The sequence below is a fragment of the Hyperolius riggenbachi genome, chromosome 1 (assembly GCF_040937935.1).
Source record: "Hyperolius riggenbachi isolate aHypRig1 chromosome 1, aHypRig1.pri, whole genome shotgun sequence".
In the NCBI taxonomy this organism is placed as follows: domain Eukaryota; kingdom Metazoa; phylum Chordata; class Amphibia; order Anura; family Hyperoliidae; genus Hyperolius; species Hyperolius riggenbachi.
Genome location: NC_090646.1, coordinates 524,945,226 through 524,964,883, shown reverse-complemented (window position 1 = coordinate 524,964,883; position 19,658 = coordinate 524,945,226). Strand labels below are relative to the sequence as shown.

General features: G+C 42.2%; 1 protein-coding gene across 5 annotated transcripts in view; it reads right to left on the bottom strand.

Annotated features, from left to right (window-relative positions):
• WSCD2 (WSC domain containing 2) overlaps positions 1-19,658 on the bottom strand; it is a 493,571-nt gene that overhangs the window by 259,428 nt on the left and 214,485 nt on the right. For all 5 annotated transcript variants that reach the window (XM_068245946.1, XM_068245937.1, XM_068245973.1 and 2 more), the window contains one exon: positions 12,873-13,826. In XM_068245946.1, the coding sequence (XP_068102047.1) occupies positions 12,873-13,254 (382 nt within the window). In that variant the 5' untranslated portion in view covers positions 13,255-13,826. The remainder of the gene's footprint in view (positions 1-12,872; positions 13,827-19,658) is intronic.

Sequence of the window (19,658 nt, the reverse complement as noted above, 5' to 3'; positions counted from 1 at the left end):
GGTTTAGAGGGCAAAAAACAGGGAAAAAAAAAAAAAAACTAAACCTGGGACGTCCATATTTCAGGAGTGTCTTATACATGACCTCCCCCAAATGGTGTCCTCCTGTGTACCTCATGTGCCCTCTTATCTCACCCTGTCTACCCTAAGTGTCTTGTGGTCTCCACCCTGTGCCCTCTGGTCCCCCCGTGTCCTCTGGTCTCCCCCCTGTGTCCTCTGGTCTCCCCCCTGTGCCCTCTGGTCACCCCCCCCTGTAGTTACCCCCCTGTGGTCTCCCTTGTACCCTGTGGTTGCCCTCCTGTGTCCTCTGGTCCCCCCTGTGCCCTGTGGTTTCCCCGTGTCCTCTGGTCCCCCCCTGTGCCCTGTGGTTGCCCCCTGTGTCCTCTGGTCCCCTCCTGTCCCCTGCGGTTGCCCCCCTGTGTCCTCTGCCTCCCTGTGGTCACCCCCGTGTCCTCTGGTCCCCCCTGTGATCGCCCCCATGTCCTCTTGTCCCCCCCCTGTACTCTGTGGTCCCCCTGTGTCCTCTGCTCCCCCTCCTGTGTCATCTTGTCCCTACCCCTGTACCCTGTGGTCACCCCCTGTGTCCTCTGGTCCCCCCTGTGGTCGCCCCCCTGTGTCCTCTTGTCCCCCCCCCCTGTACCCTGTGGTCACCCCCCTGTGTCCTCTGGTCCCCCCTGTGGTCGCCCCCCTGTGTCCTCTTGTCCCCTCTGTGCCCTGTGGTCCACCTCCTGTGTCCTCCTGTCCCCTGTGGTCCCCCCTGTGGTCACCCTGCTGTGTCCTCTTGCCCCCCCCCCCCCCCAGCGTCCTCATGTGTCCCCGCTGGCCTGGCCTGCCCCTCGCTTATGTCTCCGGTCCCCACGCTTATGTCTCCGGGTCCCCTGCAGTCAGCGGCAGCAGCAGCTTTCCTCCTCCATGTGTCCCCGCTGGCCTGGCCTGCCCCCCGCTTATGTCTCCGGTCCCCCCCCGCTTATGTTTTCGGGCCCCCTGCAGTCAGCGGCAGCAGCAGCTTACCTCCTCCATCTTGCCCGCGGCGATTGAAGACATCCGGCTTCCCCCGTGCGGCTTCCTCTAGTGCCGGCTTCTAATGACGCGCCATCAATGACGCGTCATTAGAAGCCAGCACTAGAGGAAGCCGCACGGGGAAGCCGGATGTCTTCAATCGCCGCGGGCAAGATGGAGGAGGTAAGCTGCTGCCGCTGACTGCAGGGGACCCGGAGACATAAGCGGGGGGACCGGAGACATAAACGGGGGACAGGCCAGGCCAGCGGGGACACATGAGGACGCTGGGGGGACACAGGCAGGGAATCCCCGATGGTGTCGGGTCGGCGGGTCGTATCGGCGGACGCGTGGAAGTCGGGGATTCCCTGCCTTTGCCGTATAAGACGCAGGGACTTTTTCTCCCCATTTTTGGGGGAGAAAAAGTGCGTCTTATACGGCGAAAAATACGGTAGATGGCAAACAGTTAAAGTATATTCTGGCGTATAAAGCTACTTTTTAACCCTTGAAAATCATCTGAAAAGTCCGCGGTCGTCTTATACGCCGGGTGTCATTGATGTCGGGGTGATACGCCCCATCCTGTTACCGCCTCTCAGATCTGCTGAGGACTGTAGTGAAGCTGTGCATGTTATATACTGGGTACCACATACAGTACAGCACCAGTATCTGTTCATACATAGCACCAGTATATGATGTTTTTACATTTTTATTTGGTATGCATTGGAAGAGGGCTAGTCTTATACGGCAAATACATCCCAAACTCTAATTTTACCTGGAAAAGTTGGGGGGTCGCCTTATATGACTAGTCGTCTTATACGCCGTAATATACAGTATTTTTCAGCTTATGATAACTAACATACCATCAGAAATGATCTTTTATGATTTCCCCGATTACACTGAACTTCTCAAACATAATAATCTCTGATGGCTATGGGTAGCTACATTTCTACCATTTGTAGACAACTGAGACTGTCTTTTTTTATTCAAGACTAAGCTACAATGGCTTAAAAAAACCTTTAAATTCTTTACATGACTTTCCTAAGCCAGTCACAAGTCTGCCATAAAAGTGAAATACACTTGAGAAAAAACAACAATTGCTTGGTGATGCAACAGCTCTACACTTGCTGCAGATATGACAAAAAGCAGCGCACAGCATAGCTTTCTGGTACAGGTTTTATTTACAGGGAATCTGGGATGTATATTTCTCATGAAAATATATATATATTGTTTTCTGTATACACTTGGGAAGCAGAGTGCAATAACCTATAGCCACCAGGCAGTAAATGACATACAGTAATTAGAATGGGGTTGCTGCAGTTGTGTTTGATTTCTCTCTGTAGAGCTGGCTGCATTATTGTGGCACGTTGGATCAGATTGGAAAAATCAGAAATAATTGGTACAACTCTTCGATCTAACAGGAAGTTGCACCGTTTGTACCTAGCATTAGGCTTGTGCTATCTAGAGCTCGGTTACAGACATGCGTTTACCACTGACTATGTGGTGCTAGCTCTTAGTCAATTTACTTTTTTTTAATTATTATGTAGAGTAGGGTTCTGGGGGATTATCTGTGTTTTTACATGACAAACTAATATCATTTTGGTATTTTTGGTACTACTGGAGTGGCCATTTACATTTCAAAATTCTCTAAATTAATATAAATATAAAATTGCTGTCAATGGTTGGTACTAATTGCCAATGCTTGGCACTGGTAGATTCTCCCCAAATTCTCCCAGTGTTTCCATTTGCATTTTATTTTTTCCACTTAATTAAATTAGCCCCCTTCCTTATGTACACATTTAGTTAGGATATTTATAACTACAAAGATAAAAGATGTAAAGTTAGGCCTAGACAACTAGAGAATGTTATCAGAGACAGCTGCCCAGGGCATAGAAAAGAGATGAGCCTTTTATCTTTGCTTTGAAGAAAAAATAATATTACCAATAAAATATGTGTACAATTTTTATGTGTAAGCTACTAAGTGAATGTTTATCACAGTAAATGATTAGCATCTTGCCTTCCAGCACTAAAGCCTGAGGTGTAATGCCCTTCAAAAACTCTGTATAGAACGTGTATGTTTTTCAGTTTATGAGCGTTTCCTCTTACCAGCCAAGGCAAACAGGCTATCCTCTCTGCTGGTTCTTTCGTGTGTATCAGTAAGGAAGAGACAACAACGGTAAGCACTGCACAAGCATTGCTGTGAAAAGGTTAATGTGCCAAAGACACTACAGACAATATTTACAGCACACTATACACAAGTAAAATGAATTGGATTCTTACAGTATATATTTTTGTCACAACTGCCATTGTGCCAATCACCTAACGTTATAGTCTATCAGTGCAGACCAAATCCGTCACAGCTCCAATAAAAATTCCTCTTTATTCAAAAAGAGATTAAAAAACACATACAAGTAGATACATAGAACAAATCTGCAGAGTAGCTACTGTCCACAGGGCAGACAGACACAGCAATGTCTCAATTCCAGCAGCACATTTATATACAAACATACAAGTCAGGTCAGACCAATCAACATAAAATATGCTAATAAGCAGACCTGGCGGAATTGGGGAACTGCAGGGAATTTAGCACACAAGACCCCCTTGCCCCGCCCCCCAAACATTTATTGATGGTTTCAAGGAAACCAAATCACACCCCCACTAGATCCTGAGCAGAACTAAATATACAAAGCAGACTTACTTGTCATTTAAAAACATTTACATCCTGTGGCATCTGGCGTGGAGACTAAAAGGCAATTTAAAAACACACATAGAACAAATTTACAGAGTGGCATAGACCCCATTGGTACAATAGTTACATTCATTGCACACGCCTCCTAATTCTCCTCTAATTTGCATGCTGCTCCACTCCATTTGATTGATGTAAAAGTCTAACCATATATGCATTATTGCAAAAGCAAAGTATGGCCTTAAGCCCCTTTCACACTGGGGCATTTCCATCACGTTATGTTTACGCATGGTAATGCTTAACAATGAAATTCTATGGGGCCTTTCATACCTGTGCGTTGGGATGCGCCATGGCGGAAGTGTTATTTTTGATGCTCATCCACCGAGAACGCATCCGCGTGTTGTCTGGCATCTTCAGCGGCGATGTGCGTCAACGTGCGTCGAACTGTAAGTCATGTAAGCCTATGATGATGCAGATATTTTAAAGCGGCCGCCGCACAAATTCGCATTGTGTATGCATGGAAATGTATTTTATGAACACACTAATGCGCAATTCATCTTTTCTGCAACAGGAAGTGAGCGCTAGAGAGCCTCACTTCCTGCTTGGCCTACTGCCAGATGGGAATTGCCGTTGTGGTGTGATGCAACCCCCCAAACCTCCAACACTCAACGTGAAAGCAGCCTAAAGGTTTTCTGTATTTATTTATTTTACTTTGCAAAGGTTATTGATTACAGACTCTGCATCTTGGGTTAAAAATCCATATGCACAGGAAATCTCTGGTATGGACAGTGGTTCAGCATATCAAAATGGTTGCTAACCATATAATTAATGAACCAATTTAACAACAAAAGCAGGACATTTAGATGAATACAGTATGTTAATATTGCATAAGAAAAAAGCCAAATGTGGTTATTAGTATTTATATAGCGCTGACATCTTCCACAGAGCTGTACAGAATATATTGTCTTGTCACGTAACTGTCCCTCGGAGTAGCTCACAATCTAATCCATACCATACTCATTTGTGTATATCTTGCAGACTGTTGCGCATGTATCGTAGTCTAGAGACAATTTAGGGGGAAGGCAATGAAATTAGCTGTATATGTTTGGGATATGGGAGGAAACTGGAGTGCCTGGAGAAAACCATGCAGACACGGGGAGAACATACAAACGCCTTGCAGATAGTGCCCAGGCTGGGATCCAAACTGGAGGCCCAGAACTGCAAGGCAAGAGAGCTTTATTTGTTCTCATTTTTAAATGCTTTTATAGACAAACAGGCCATGGTGAGTAGTTATCAGGTCTCCAACCAGCCCCGTCAACTACAAGAAGACAAGCTAGTGAACTTTAGTTCATTGTGTTGAGAGTGCAAATGTTACTATATATATTCTGATCCACTGGTATTGTAAAGCAATTCCTGGTATAGTCCATTCTGCAAAGCTCAGCTAAAATGATACATGTTCTAGTGTGGAGCAGGTCATCTATAATCTGTTTGTGCACTGCTGAACTACAAACTTCTGAGAAAATCAAAGGCATGCGGAAAGCCTTGCAAGTGCACAACAGGCTTCTGTTTGCTCTTTTTCATGACATGTTATTAATAAAAGGGATTAGGATTTACAAACACAAGAACTAAAAAAATAATGTAATTTCTTTTGTTCACACAATATTTACTATCTGAAAATAAAGCCCATTACTTTCAAATTACACTGGTAACCACACACTTGTGTTTTTGCGTTCCCCCCCTCCTTATTTTTCCTCAGGAAAAGCGTCACATACGGTAGTTCAGAGCTACAAAGAAGGGCCCAAGATGCTAAATATTGTATTAAGGAGAGCTCAGCCTGGTAAAAAAATGGATAAAAGCTTTGCCTTCAATTATAGCCAATCACCTGGAGTCAGAAAGGTCTGAAATCATTGCGTCCTGTTTATAAATAATGGAATGTGCTGTATCATCCACACCTTTACAAATAAAGTTATGAAAGTATGAAAAGCAAACTGAACTAGCTTCTTACAATTAATAATGTCCAAAGAATTAATCACTGAAAGTTAGTTTCTGTGGCATTGATCAACTTTTTTATGTTCTGTTTTCATATTATCTGTCACCATGTATTGTCTGTCATTACCGATGTACTAATAAGTAGGCCTGTTGGTCAGCATTTGAATTTCCACCTTTGCATCTCTTTGGTGTAGCCAAACTAGTACAGGCATTTGATGAGAAGATTCAAACATGCCATCTGGCTGGACATTTCATATTTACAGGTGTCTCATTGCTTGTTTTTTAATGCAAATTCTATAACAAGTAGGATTAAAATGAAAGTAGAACAATAAGGGTCCTTTTACTTAAAGAGAACTCGAGATGGATTCTAAGAATCCTATTAGCACAAAGAGGCTGGGTCTGCATATAATGCCCAGCCTCTGTTGCTATACTGTCTCCCCCCCCCCCCCCCCCCGCCCTTGCACTCTGCTGCCCCCCAGCGTGTCAATAGCAGGCTGTTTACATCCACACTGTCACTCTCTGCCGCTCTCCTGTCTCTTCTATATCGCCGCTTCCCGCCTGAGTCCCTTCCTTTCCGCTGATTGGAGTGTGGGTGTAAACAGCCTGCTATTGACACGCTGCATGTTGCTCGCACGCGGTTTGATTTATGGGGGCCAGCAGAGCGCAGGGGGGCCCTGGGGGGAGACAGTATACCAACAGAGGCTGGGAATTATATGCAGACCCAGTCTCTGTGTGCTAATAGGATTCTTATAACTCCCCTTGGATTCTCTTTAAAGAACAACTATCAAAGAAACTTTTTTTCTGTAAACCTCACATACCTATAAAGCTTTTAGCCAGCAATACTACAAAGGGTTTTCAGAGGTCTCTCAGCACAGCCTGTGTGAAACAATAGCTTTGTTTATACCAGCTGAATGTAACAAATTTGTGTGCACAGGCATCGAGGGGAGGGGGAGGCAGTGCTGAAATGTAACCTGGCTGTAAACTGTTTACTTTACACTGTGAGGCAGAGAGTGAGACACAGGATCGGGCACACAGACAGAGCTGCAGCTGATGATTATTTACGCACACTTGAAGCTATATTTCTGCTTTATATAATTCTGAACACATTTTACTCACAGTATTACAGTCAGTGAAGATTGTTTCTTTATGTTGGATGTGCTGGACACAGTCCTCCATAGTAATGCCCACAGTGAACACTATTTGCTGTAAATATCATATTTTCTTCTCATAAGATATGAAAACATGAAAAAAGCCTCTGTATTGCTATTTGCTGGTAATTACTGGAAATATATGTGGCATTTAGAATTTTAGTTAACTTTGTTAGTTGTCCTCAATTAGTTGTTCTCAGTTATAACGGAAAGAAAACTGATTTTTAAAGTATTGACCAAGTTTTCCTATGGCTCAGTTCCCACTTTACACATTTTAGCTGAAAGCTTTTACAAAATGGAGAAAAAAAACCAACGCATACCAACGCATACTAACACATACCAGCACATTAAGTGTAAAAGGGCTCTAACTGTAGAACATAAATGATCCTCAAAGCCTGGTCTAGAGGCACGTAAATATTCTAGTATTATACAGGCACTATCATAACATAAATTAGATAGTACTACATTATTTAGGATACAAAATGTTATGTTAACTATATTGCCTTCAGCATCAGAAACACTTCCTGTACCTATATATTGCTGTATATTAGTATGTAACTCCACCCCCCCCAGTAAAGTTTAGGCTGGGCTTCGAGGTCACACAGCATTCTGTCCCAGAGCAGTCTTGGAAACAAGGTATTGTTTCTACTCACCTTGAAACACACACAACACACAAACATTCTACAGAGATGCACCCCGACAAGCAGTAAACCACCTGTGATACATTTAAGAATGTAAAACGGAGAGGAAAGATTAATTAAATAATTCATAAATTTATGCTGTAAAATATAAGCATTTTCCATCATTAAAGGGAACCTCCGGACTAAAAATCTACTCAACAGAACTGAAAAGGCTCGTGTTTCTTTAACAGTTTCACAGCATCAGAACTTTATTTTTCTTACCCAAGCCTCATTTTTAGCTGCACAGAAGCTAAGCTTCGCCACATCAAAGAAAACTGCCCGGGCTTTTTTTCCCTGATGCTGTGCAAAGCATGATGGGATTTCCTATGTTGTTATTCACGTTGCCTAGAAACTGGGAGGGGTGATCAGCACACAGGACAGTTGGAACTGTGTCTCACACTCCCTGTCACCTCCTTACAACTAAAAAGATGGCTGCCCTCATGAAATCAAACATCAAACATTTGCCTGTTCTTTTAAAACAGGGTGGGTAAGAGATTATATTACCTATCTATTTTAATTAACATAACTAATGTAACTTAATGACAGTTTGTTTGTATAGGCTGAAGCTCCTCTTTAACATTCAGTGACAAAGCTGTAAAACACTTGCATAGGTCAGAGTGAACCCTTGCAAGGGCTGCTGAAATGTTAACAACATTAAAGACAGCCTACATTTATTTAGAAAGGAATTTCTCCCTGCAGATGTTTGCTTCTGTTATAAATGCTAGATTCTACGGGCAGCGACATCTGTAGATTCCACTTTGATACTCTTTGTACATTTTATTTCAGTAACAGAAAGTATGGTAATATAACTAGAGAATTAAGTGGTTTATATTTCTTAATCTGTGACATACTGTTTCCTTGAAGTGTATTATGTATCTGTATAATCTACTGTGCATGTTTTATGAGTCAGCCTCCTAACAAAAATAATTAGATTCTGAAATGCATTTAATCATTTTCTTTTATTGCTACAAACAATCAGCAACTCTATCTGCACTGCCACCAGTATGTTTTATTTATCATTGTCTAGTTTGTTAGACCAAAAATGGTGGTAATCAGACTGATAAGCAAAGCGCAGTCTTTTCTCAATGCAATCCTCTGTTCTTACATACGGTATTCCATACTCACCTTCTAGCGCTGTTCCTCATTATATGCAAGGAAACAACGTGACACTCATGAAATGGTAATACAGTATACAGCTATCAGTATCTACAATGTTCCGTGCTCATTATACCCTACAACAAAAACAATCACCTTGGCGACAAATTCCATAAATAAAATACAAGCAGGAAAATGTAAATAACATTTAGCATGATGTGTCTCTCAAAGTGCACAGATATGCTGCACATAACAAGGCTTTGATGATGCACATAAAAGCTCATTAACAAGTGGAATGGCCAACATCCAAATCTATTTATAATTGTCTGATGATGACTGTGCATCCTTACACTACTAGCAATCGCTAGTGCTTGTGCTAAACGCTAGCGATTGCGATTCAGCAAGTCCCTAATTTTTTTCCACGATTCCAATCACAATTTTGCTATGCAATGCATAGCATAGCAAAATTGCAGTAAAAATCACTCCACAGCGCGATTGTGCTTTGGTAAAAATTGAATCGCGGTAGTGGAAAATACCTACCGTGATTACTATGTTATTTAGCAAACCCTAGTGATTTAAAAATTGCTAGCGATTTGCGATTTTGCAATTCAGCATCGCAAACGCTCCTAGTGGAAAATGGCCCTTTCCCAGCAAATTTGTCTGTTCACTGTTATCAAATCTGCTGGAGATTGATGCCCAAAAATAACTGCCTGATCATTATTTTGATTGAATTCAGCTGAAAGTTATTGATCGCTCCAGATGGTAAGATCTCACTCTGAACGGGGTGGGGGCACAGTGGTGTATCAATGGCTGACTGATGGACCCTTCCAGGCCTCTCCCTCCAACTAAAATAGTGAACCTTTAGGGCCCCTGCAGAGTGTCTGAGTGTTTTAATACTACGTCCGTGCCACCAGGTCTTGGAGACAGCACACAATAGGGTGCGTGCCAGTGGAACAGAGAGTGTGATCTGTGCCCACACACTGCTGGGGCCCCAGGGGAGCACTAGATGGGAGAGAACTGGGTCACCTCCCAGTAGGCCCTGCACTGCCGATATAGATTTTTAATAGATTTCATGTTGATGTGGGTGGTCATCTGCCAGTGTATGGCCACTTTAAGACAGGTCAATAGAGTAAAGAGTGTAAAAACCAACAATGTTAGTATCAGTTTATGCTCAATGCGTATCATTCTGGCACAGAAGATAGTGTTACAGTAGGTAGGTACATCTAAATTTTAGACACTACATCTCATAAAGTTTCAAGGACAAGATACTAACCACCAATTGATGATTATATTCTGGACGTATGTGATTCGGAGTGTTTCAGGCTGCCAGTGCCCTTCAGAGTTCCAAATGCCCATAGTACAAGTGCCCTCAGTGAATGTAACTGTGACTTCTTCCTCCAAACTTTACTTTTTCTATATGCTAGTTAATTCATACAGCTATTACAGACTAGGGTTGAACAAAAAATTACTGTGAGTGTGAGCCTCTGTCTGTAACCACACAGCTACATTTATTCATTTACTAACTTTTTGAGTAGCTGTCATTATGTTTTAATATCACCCAGGACAGGTAGGCAAGATCTTGGAACCTAATAGACCATTCTTAACAAATCCATATCAGGTTTGCAGGATTGGATATATTTCTGATGATCTCCGGTCCAGGAGAGCTGTTATTTTAGTACATGAGGTCCTAGGAGTCTGGTGCATGCCTTAGTGAGTGATGCCTTAGTTTACTGTGTATGCCCTTTGCTGTTTATTTACTCTGTCTTGGAAAGTTGCCTTTTGCACATTTGAAGGGAGAGCAAAATGAAATACAGTAAAATCATCTGATTTCCATCTGCATCCAGGCAGTGTGTGTATCTTTAGTGGTCACTCTTCTTCTTTTTTCATTTTGTGTTCATATTACGGGCAAGGCAACAACTATTTCCCTAAATACCAGAGTAATTCATTATTCAGCTGTCACTGAAGCAGTGTTCTGTAGCAATATGTTATACTGCATCTTCCCACCAGGCTACTTCATCACTGCCATCACCTCTCTGGCTGTACAAGATTTAAGCTGCTATTTTATAGGGATGAAATTCCCCGCTGCTATTTTTCTTATTATTACTTTTTTTTCATAACCAAGGAGAATACTCACATAGCAAGATTTTATGTATCCATTTTATGGGCATAACAATAAAAGTGAAAAAGTAAAACACCGTGTAAAAGCAAGGCTAAAAAAATACACTAATATAGTATGAGATTTAAATTTTAAACTCACTAGTGTTTGATTACCTTAAAGCTAACGCAACACAAATCTGAATGGCAGAAACTAAGAAAACGCATACAAAATACTTGATAAAAGGATATCTTTAAAAAAATTGTTAATTTTAAAGATATGCGATAACGAAGACTGATGGATGGATACGCTAATGGAGACACGTGGGGGTTGAACCGGCACCCTGGTATGGTGTGGCTTGGTTGTGCGGCAACTAGTGAGTCGCAACAAGGGACCGGACTAGAGCGGATCAAACACGGGTGGAACCCAGCCAGAGGTCTAAGAACGGGAGTGAGCCTGTGTAATAAATTCTAAGTGCGTATTTTAAACTTAAACATGGGAGTACAATTCAAGTTTATATTTAATAAAAGAAAAGTTGTTTTACGATATGATGAGCATTTTTATTTGAGGTTAAAAAGCAAAGATACCCCATATGTTGGAATGACATGGTGCTGATCTGAAGTCTGCTGTGGTTGTCAGGGAGCTGAGGGACAATACTTAGAACAGTCCCAAGATGCCATTAGACCCAAGGGGGTCTTTATATCTGGTGAGTCGCACACAAAGGGTGTGGTGGAGGCTGTCCTATCAGTGAGGAATTGAGTAAGGCTCATTGAGTGGTGTATGGTATTTGTGGTTAAATGATCTTACATCTATCAAAAATTCAATGTGGATGTTGATGGACTTATGCAGATATTTGCCTGTGACTGTTTAATATTGAGTAGCGTCGTACCTCTCTTAGGGCCTGAGCCCACTAACGCAGTTGTGCGCAGTTGTATACGCTTCTGTCCGCTTTTCAGCATCTGTAGCATTGATGTGTAACTGAAAAGCAGACACAACTGTGCACAACAGTGTTAGTGGGCTCAGGCCCTTAATGAGTATTGGTTTTCTTGAAGTGAGAGGTGGTGAACCAATTAACTAGCATTCATTCCTTTGATTTGCAGTGCACTTTTGTGTTTTGAATAATGAAAGATATAAAGATATAAGCTTCAAAACAATTGCAACTTAAATATTTCCTGTCAGGCTTGACTTCCATCTAACCAGCTTCCCTATTGGTCCATCAGCATCTGCCTGATAAATGGGTTTCAAGGTTGTTAGAGATGCTTAGACTTTGTTGGAACTAATGTTTTTTTATTGCTACACTGATTTCAGCAACCTTTGTCTCTGAAACTGCCAATTGTTTGATACACAGTTTTCACTGAAGGGAACAAGCGATAATGCATTATAATATTTTTTGGTTTTGCTGCTCAGGTTTTGTTAAAACTTTTTAAACACAGCTTTCATCCAAAAACACTGTAAAAAGAAAACACCCATTTCCTGATAGAAAAGGAACATAAAAATGAACTCCTAGAGCACAACTCCATATTCTCTTCATACAACAACCATCATTGGATAATCCCATGCAGCTCACATACATTGTGGCCCTTATTCAATTCAGTTTTCTCCTAAGTTTTCTAATAGGTGATATTAAGTCACCAGCAGGCAAGGAAATGCTCAGAATAATTTTGATGGTGTTTTTGTTCACCTACTTTGTGTTACTTTTTTCAGTTGCAGGGTGCTGAAAAGTTATTTAATCAGAAAATGAAAAATGATTTCCTAGGAGAAAACTTAGGAGAAAAAGTGATTTGAATGAGGGCCTTAGGGTCTGGTGCACTAACTAGAGGTAATATTGTTGGAGACCGCAGCAGTGTACTTTGAGTTACATTATTAGAGTGACTTGTGGTGCTTAAGTAACATAGTTCATAAAACGCCAAAAGTTGGGTTGAGCTTCTTTCCTAATCATTACAAAATCAACAATATAAAACAACTATAGTACTAGTTAATGTAATAATAATTATAGTTTTAAAAATCCATTTCAGCAACCTACATCACTATGTTAAAAATGGACTACAACCACAAACCTTTGATTAGAGTGCACTAATGTGGACAAGGGCTATATACTGGTGTTACATATAAATGTATGCACAGATAAAACTAGAAAACATAATAACGTATTTTTAACATCAGCCAGTTTAGTTTTTGACCAAGCTTACCTCTTGCTTCTTCCTGCTCCCTTGTTGCTCTTCCTTTCAGAGCCCTGTTCCAGGTACCTCCAAAGTCTCCTTGCTTACTTCTCTCTGTTAATTCTTTTCCAGAGGCTTTGAACCATGGTCCATATCTTCGTGGTGTGCTTGGTGATTCGGGAGCCTCTTTAAATACTCTACTCAACTGGGCCACTCTAGATTCCTGTTGATCAGCTCCATCACTGTTTCCATCTAATACGGTTTTATCAATATCTGGTATAATGTGTTCTCCTTCAAAAGTTGCGTGCAAAAATACAACACTTCCAGCTGTTAAATACAAGATGATGAATGAAAAAAACCTTACTGGCTTCCTGCGGAAATATCGCTGGAATTTAACAATTATTTTGGCCATATCTTGTACATTATATGGGTTTATTTGACGGGCCTTCCAAGAAATTTATTTATTCAGAAGGCAGTAGTGTAATTCCATAGCTGTACGATATTGTTAGCCAAACTCTTTATCCAGGGAACAGAATATTCAACGGAGGTACGAAGAGTGTACAGATATCCTACAGTTTTTAAATTATCTTGAGGAAAACACATTTGTTTCCACTAAAACCTGTGTCTTCTGAAAATAATAGATTTTTTTCAGGCGATCGTGTTGTTGTGCATTCCATCTCTGCACAGTCTATTCCTTGCCAATAAAAGCTGCAAAGGGGAGCCCTAGAGACACCATTGATGGACAGATCATTTTGAGAAAATTGAGAGTTTGAAGGTGGTTTGAAAGCTGATCAGCTGACACAGCTCACTTTCATTCTCTTCGCTTTCAGCTCCTGTGCAGAGATTCTTCGAAGCATGGCTTTAATTGAAATTACACCGTTTCTTTTTCAGTAAAGGAAAAAGGTCCCTGGGTAGAAAACACTCAGAGGAACTCCTTGTTACATAAACTGTCATTCACATTGGTCCAAGATGAAAATGCTGCACCTACAAGTCAAATGGAAAACAAGCTCATTAGCTTTCAGTCTGTTTGGCTATTCAGTTTAAAACACTCAAAACAAAGCCTTTTTGTATACAGCTACAAACAAAAGTGAATACAAGAAATACTAATGCCAATAAAATGTCTTTTAATGTGCAAAATGTATTAATCTACCTAACCTGTTCGAGTCTACACTATATACAAAGGCGGAATTAAAATGCCATATACAGCATAAACACCATGATAAGTGCCGTTATGGATGTAGCAACATAATACAATCATATAAGAGAAAGGAATCCATGTCGGGCCTCAATAATCTACAAGCAAAGCCTGATACCAAACTATGATGCAAAATTATGTAAAGTTTATTGGTTAAAAGAAACGTTAAAAACAATTCATAGTTTTGTAACAAATTGGTGTCTTTTAAGTACCGTTTCCCTAATAAAGTTTATAACATTTTATAGTTTGGGATCAGGCTTTGTTTGTAGAAAATATTGAAGTCCGACATGGATGCCTTTCTCTTATATGATTGTTCTACACTATATACACACACAACACTTGAATAACTGTATGTTTTATTTTATTATTTTTTACATTTTTTTTATAGTTCAATATGCTCAAGTAGATTAGCCACATCTTATATCTTAAAGTACTTCTGAGGCCAAAATGAAGAAAATTACACTTTACCTTTTTCTTAGCAGAATCCACGGAGGACGCCCTGCGCGTCCTCCGCTCCGTTCCACCGTCAATGTAGGCCTTTCCGTTCCCCCAGGGCTTGCCCCGACCCCACCGAACGGGTCGCATCAATTCCACCCCTAAGATGGCCGCCGCCTTGATCCGCGGCTGCGCAGTACGCTTTGCCACGATTGCGACTGCGCAGCCTTTAGCACGCCTCCCACCGCGTAGTGGGTCCTGGCATCCTCCTGAAGTGTACGTCGGGCGTGGTGGGAGGCGGGCTATAGGCTGCACAGTTGCAATCGCAGCAAAGCGTACTGCGCAGCCGCGGATCAAGGCGGCGGCCATCTTAGGGGTGGAATCAATGCGACCCGTTCGGTGGGGTCAGGGCAAGCCCTGGGGGAACGGAAAGGCCTACATTGATGGCGGAACGAAGCGGAGGACGCGCAGGGCGTCCTCCATGGATTCTGCTAAGAAAAAGGTAAAGTGTAATTTTCTTCATTTTGGCCTCGGAAGTCCTTTAAAGGGATAAATCATTATTTCCTAGTTAGTTACTGAAAATGTTAATAGACTGTGTTTCACTTTGCTCAGAAGCTTTTCAATATATGTTGCACTGCCACAGCTTTTGTCTTTTGATTAGCAGAGAGGGTTTGTTCAGAATATAGTTTGGCTGTAAGCAGAGAAGACAATGTTTTCCTCAATGTAATAGTATTCTGAATAAACTTGATATAATGCAATATAGCAATGGCAGCTCTTATCCCTACCGTACTCTATACTGAGGGAAATGTGTGTTTTTTACGCAGATAATCTTAAATTGGAATACAAACAAGTAATACCATATGAGAAAAAAGTAGAAAAGCAAACTTTTAATGAAAGTTATGCCAAAATGGAATTCTGCTTTAGGTATTTTATTTAGGTTCACTCTAAATCTAAGTAAATTACAATAACTAATAAAAAAAACTCTTCGTGCAGGTATACATTTCAGACATGCGTAGATCTAGATATAAACAAATACCAATGCTTTACAAACATTAATACCATTAATATTAGTATATGCATGTGTATGCATATAAATAAATATGTACATATTGCTTTGGATATGGTAATAATAGCATACAACATATCATAATATTAAATGCATTAAGTTATTACATCATTAAAAGTAATCCACAACATCCAATTCAATTAAGGATAAAAAACAATAAGTAAGATTCAGGACATCTTAGCTTCATTGTATATTGATATTTAAATACATTGTACTGGCAATGGTTATGATATACCTTATATGTCACTAATAATTTTCTATAGTGTATTGCATTAGCTTAGCAATTGTTATATGATTAGATAATCACAACATATTTTAACATTTTCATACTCAAGTACTACTCTATTAAAGGACAACTGAAGTCAGAAGTATATGGAGGCTGCCATATTTATTTCCTTTTAAGCAACACCAATTGCCTGGCGGACCGTTTGATCTATTTGGTCGCAATTAGTGTTGGGCGAACACCTAGATGTTCGGGTTCGCGAACGTTCGCCGAACATCGCCGCGATGTTCGGGTGTGCGCGCCGAACTCCGAACATAATGGAAGTCAATGGGGACCCGAACTTTCGTGCTTTGTAAAGCTTCCTTACATTGAGAAAATTGATTGTAAAGTTTCAAAGGCAAAACTGTCTTTTAAATGTGGAAAATGTCATGTTTCTTTGCACAGGTAACATGCTTTTTGTCGCCATGCAGTCTTAAATGTAATACAGAGAAAAGGTTCCAGGAAAAGGGACCGGTAACGCTAACCCAGCACCAGCAGCAGCACACGTGATGGAACAGGAGGAGGAGGCGCAGGAGGAGAAGGCCACGCTTTTTGAGACACAACAACCCAGGCCTTGCATGAGGACAAGAAGCGTGCAGATAGCATGCTTTTTACCGCCATGCAGTCATAAATGTAATAAAGATGAGAGGTTCCATAAACAGGGACCGGCAACGCTAACCCTGCAGCAGCAGCAGCACACGTGATGGAACAGGAGGAGGCGCAGGAGGAGAAGGCCACGCTTTGAGACACAACAACCCAGGCCTTGCAGGAGGACAAGAAGCGTGCGGATGGCATGCTTTTTACCGCTATGCAGTCATAAATGTAATAAAGATGAGAGGTTCCATAAACAGGGACCGGCAACGCTAACCCAGCAGCAGCAGCAGCACACGTGATGGAACAGGAGGAGGCGCAGGAGGAGAAGGCCACGCTTTCAGGCGCAACTCAGGCCTTGCATGAGGACAAGAAGCGTGCGGATAGCATGCTTTGTACCGCCATGCAGTCATAAATGTAATAAAGATAAGAGGTTCAATAAACAGGGACCGGGCGGCAACGCTAACCCAGCAGCAGCAGACGTGATGGAACAGGAGGAGGCGCAGGAGGAGAAGGCCACGCTTTCATGCGCAACTCAGGCCTTGCATGAGGACAAAAAAATGCGTGCGCAAAGCAATGCAATGAGTAGTTTTCAGGACACAATGGGCTATTCGGAGGAGCTATTCCCACCCCCACAATCTTCTACCTGTGAAAGATCAATGGAACAGCCACAAATGTTGTGCCCGGATTCACAACCTTTTTCTGTGGAAAATGCACCTCGCACTGAAATGCAAGGCGAGGCCGAGGATGAACATGACGTCAACAACTCAACATGACGCAAAATGGGGGCGGAACAGAAAGCTGCTTTCAATGTTTTGAAGGCCTTAATTGCCTCCGGTGGCTATATAGTGTGGCTGAGCAAGGTACACAGAGTGGCAGTAAACACAATGCTATATAGTGTGGCTGAGCGAGCGGTGTAGTACTGTTCCCAGCAGACACAGAGTGGCAGTAAACACAATGCTATATAGTGTGGCTGAGCGAGCGGTGTTCTACTGTTCCCAGCAGACACAGAGTGGCAGTAAACACAATGCTATATAGTGTGGCTGAGCGAGCGGTGTTCTACTGTTCCCAGCAGACACAGAGTGGCAGTAAACACAATGCTATATAGTGTGGCTGAGCGAGGTACACAGAGTGGCAGTAAACAGAATGCTATATAGTGTGGCTGAGCGAGCGGTGTACTACTATTCCCAGCAGACACAGAGTGGCAGTAAACAGAATGCTATATAGTGTGGCTGAGCGAGGTACACAGAGCGGCAGTAAACAGAATGCTATATAGTGTGGCTGAGCGAGCGGTGTACTACTATTCCCAGCAGAAGCAGAAAGAGGGGGTCCGCTCATGTCCTTAAATGAATCCTTTATTGTAACATATCCAAGATCAACACCAAATCATGCATCAGCAGCTGACATGTTTCATACCTACTGGTCCTTAATCATAGCATGAGCTATGATTAAGGACCAGTAGGTCTGAAACATGTCAGCTGCTGATGCGTGATTTGGTGTTGATCTTGGATATGTTACAATAAAGGATTCATTTAAGGACATGAGCTATGATTAAGGACCAGTAGGTCTGAAACATGTCAGCTGCTGATGCGTGATTTGGTGTTGATCTTGGATATGTTACAATAAAGGATTCATTTAAGGACATGAGCGGACCCCCTCTTTCTGCTACTGATCTCTGGATTTGGCCTTCCTGGTTCCAGCACTGTCCTAGCCTGAGTGAGCGGTGTCTGGTGCTCTTTCTGTTGTATTCCCAGCAGACACAGAGTGGCAGTAAACAGAATGCTATATAGTGTGGCTGAGCGAGGTACACAGAGTGGCAGTAAACAGAATGCTATATAGTGTGGCTGAGCGAGTGGTGTACTACTATTCCCAGCAGACACAGAGTGGCGGTAAACAGAATGCTATATAGTGTGGCTGAGCGAGGTACACAGAGTGGCAGTAAACACAATGCTATATAGTGTGGCTGAGCGAGCGGTGTACTACTATTCCCAGCAGCGACACAATGACTGGGGGGACCCTGGCTAGCGTGGCTGGAGCGCGAACTACCCTGCCTGCCTACCCAAAGCTAAACCCACAGACAAATGGCGGAGATATGACGTGGTTCGGGTATTTATTTACCCGAACCACGTGACAGTTCGGCCAATCAGAGCGCGTTCGGGTCCGAACCACGTGACCCGTTCGGCCAATCACAGCGCTAGCCGAACGTTCGGGGAACGTTTGGCCATGCGCTCTTAGTCCGGCCATGTGGCCGAACGGTTTGGCCGAACACCATCAGGTTTTCGGCCGAACTCGAACATCACCCAAACAGGGTGATGTTCTGCAGAACCCGAACAGTGGCGAACACTGTTCGCCCAACACTAGTCGCAATAGTGTCTGAATAACACCACAAGCATGTGGCTTGTCAGATCTGAAAATAATGTCAGAAACACCTGATCTGCTGCATGCTTTTCAAGAACTATGGCTAAAAGTATTAGAGGCAGAGGATCAGCATGACAGCCAGGTAACTGGTATTGTTTAAAAGGAAATAATTATGTCAGCCTCCATGTCCCTTTCATTACAGCTGTCCTTAACATCTTAAAGGTATCCTGAAGTATGATTGATGAAGAACGAATGATATATGTATTTGCTTTTACAAAACAAAAAGCAGTTGTCTGGCTGTCATGATGTTTTGAATGCAGTTTCTGAGTGGTAAAGTCAGTGGAGACAAATAGAGACCACAACATCTTGTCTGCATACTCAATCTAGGTTATTTAATAAAAAAATATTTAACATTTTTCTATTCCTATAGAAAGTATAGGTAGGAGGATCTCTCCTGGACCTGTTCTGTCACTTGCAGTGGAGCTGCAACTGGGCACTTCGGACTTGTCTGCTTGCATTCAGTTGCACATTCACAGTAAGTCTTATTGTCATTTGCAATCACTCTGCAGTTCAGAGCAGTTCAGGATGCTGTCATGAGTCCTCCTATGGTTTGCTGCAGTTGAACTGCAGCGAGATAGCCCTAGTTTTCCTGCATGCATGTTGTTGCATAGTACTGCATGCATTTGTTATGATAGTCCTTCAGCTAGCAAAGCCAGCTCAGGATTGAATGATTACCATTCAGCTGTGTGGAAATTTGCATACCTGCATCCATTGGCTGATGCCGGCAATAAAAGTCTGCCTCCCATTTCAGACTCCGCCCGACATAGCGTTCAGCTCTCTGAGTTGTCATTGGGTCTATGCTGTGAAAGTTGTTATTGTAAAAATGTATAATGCCTTGCTCTGTATTTT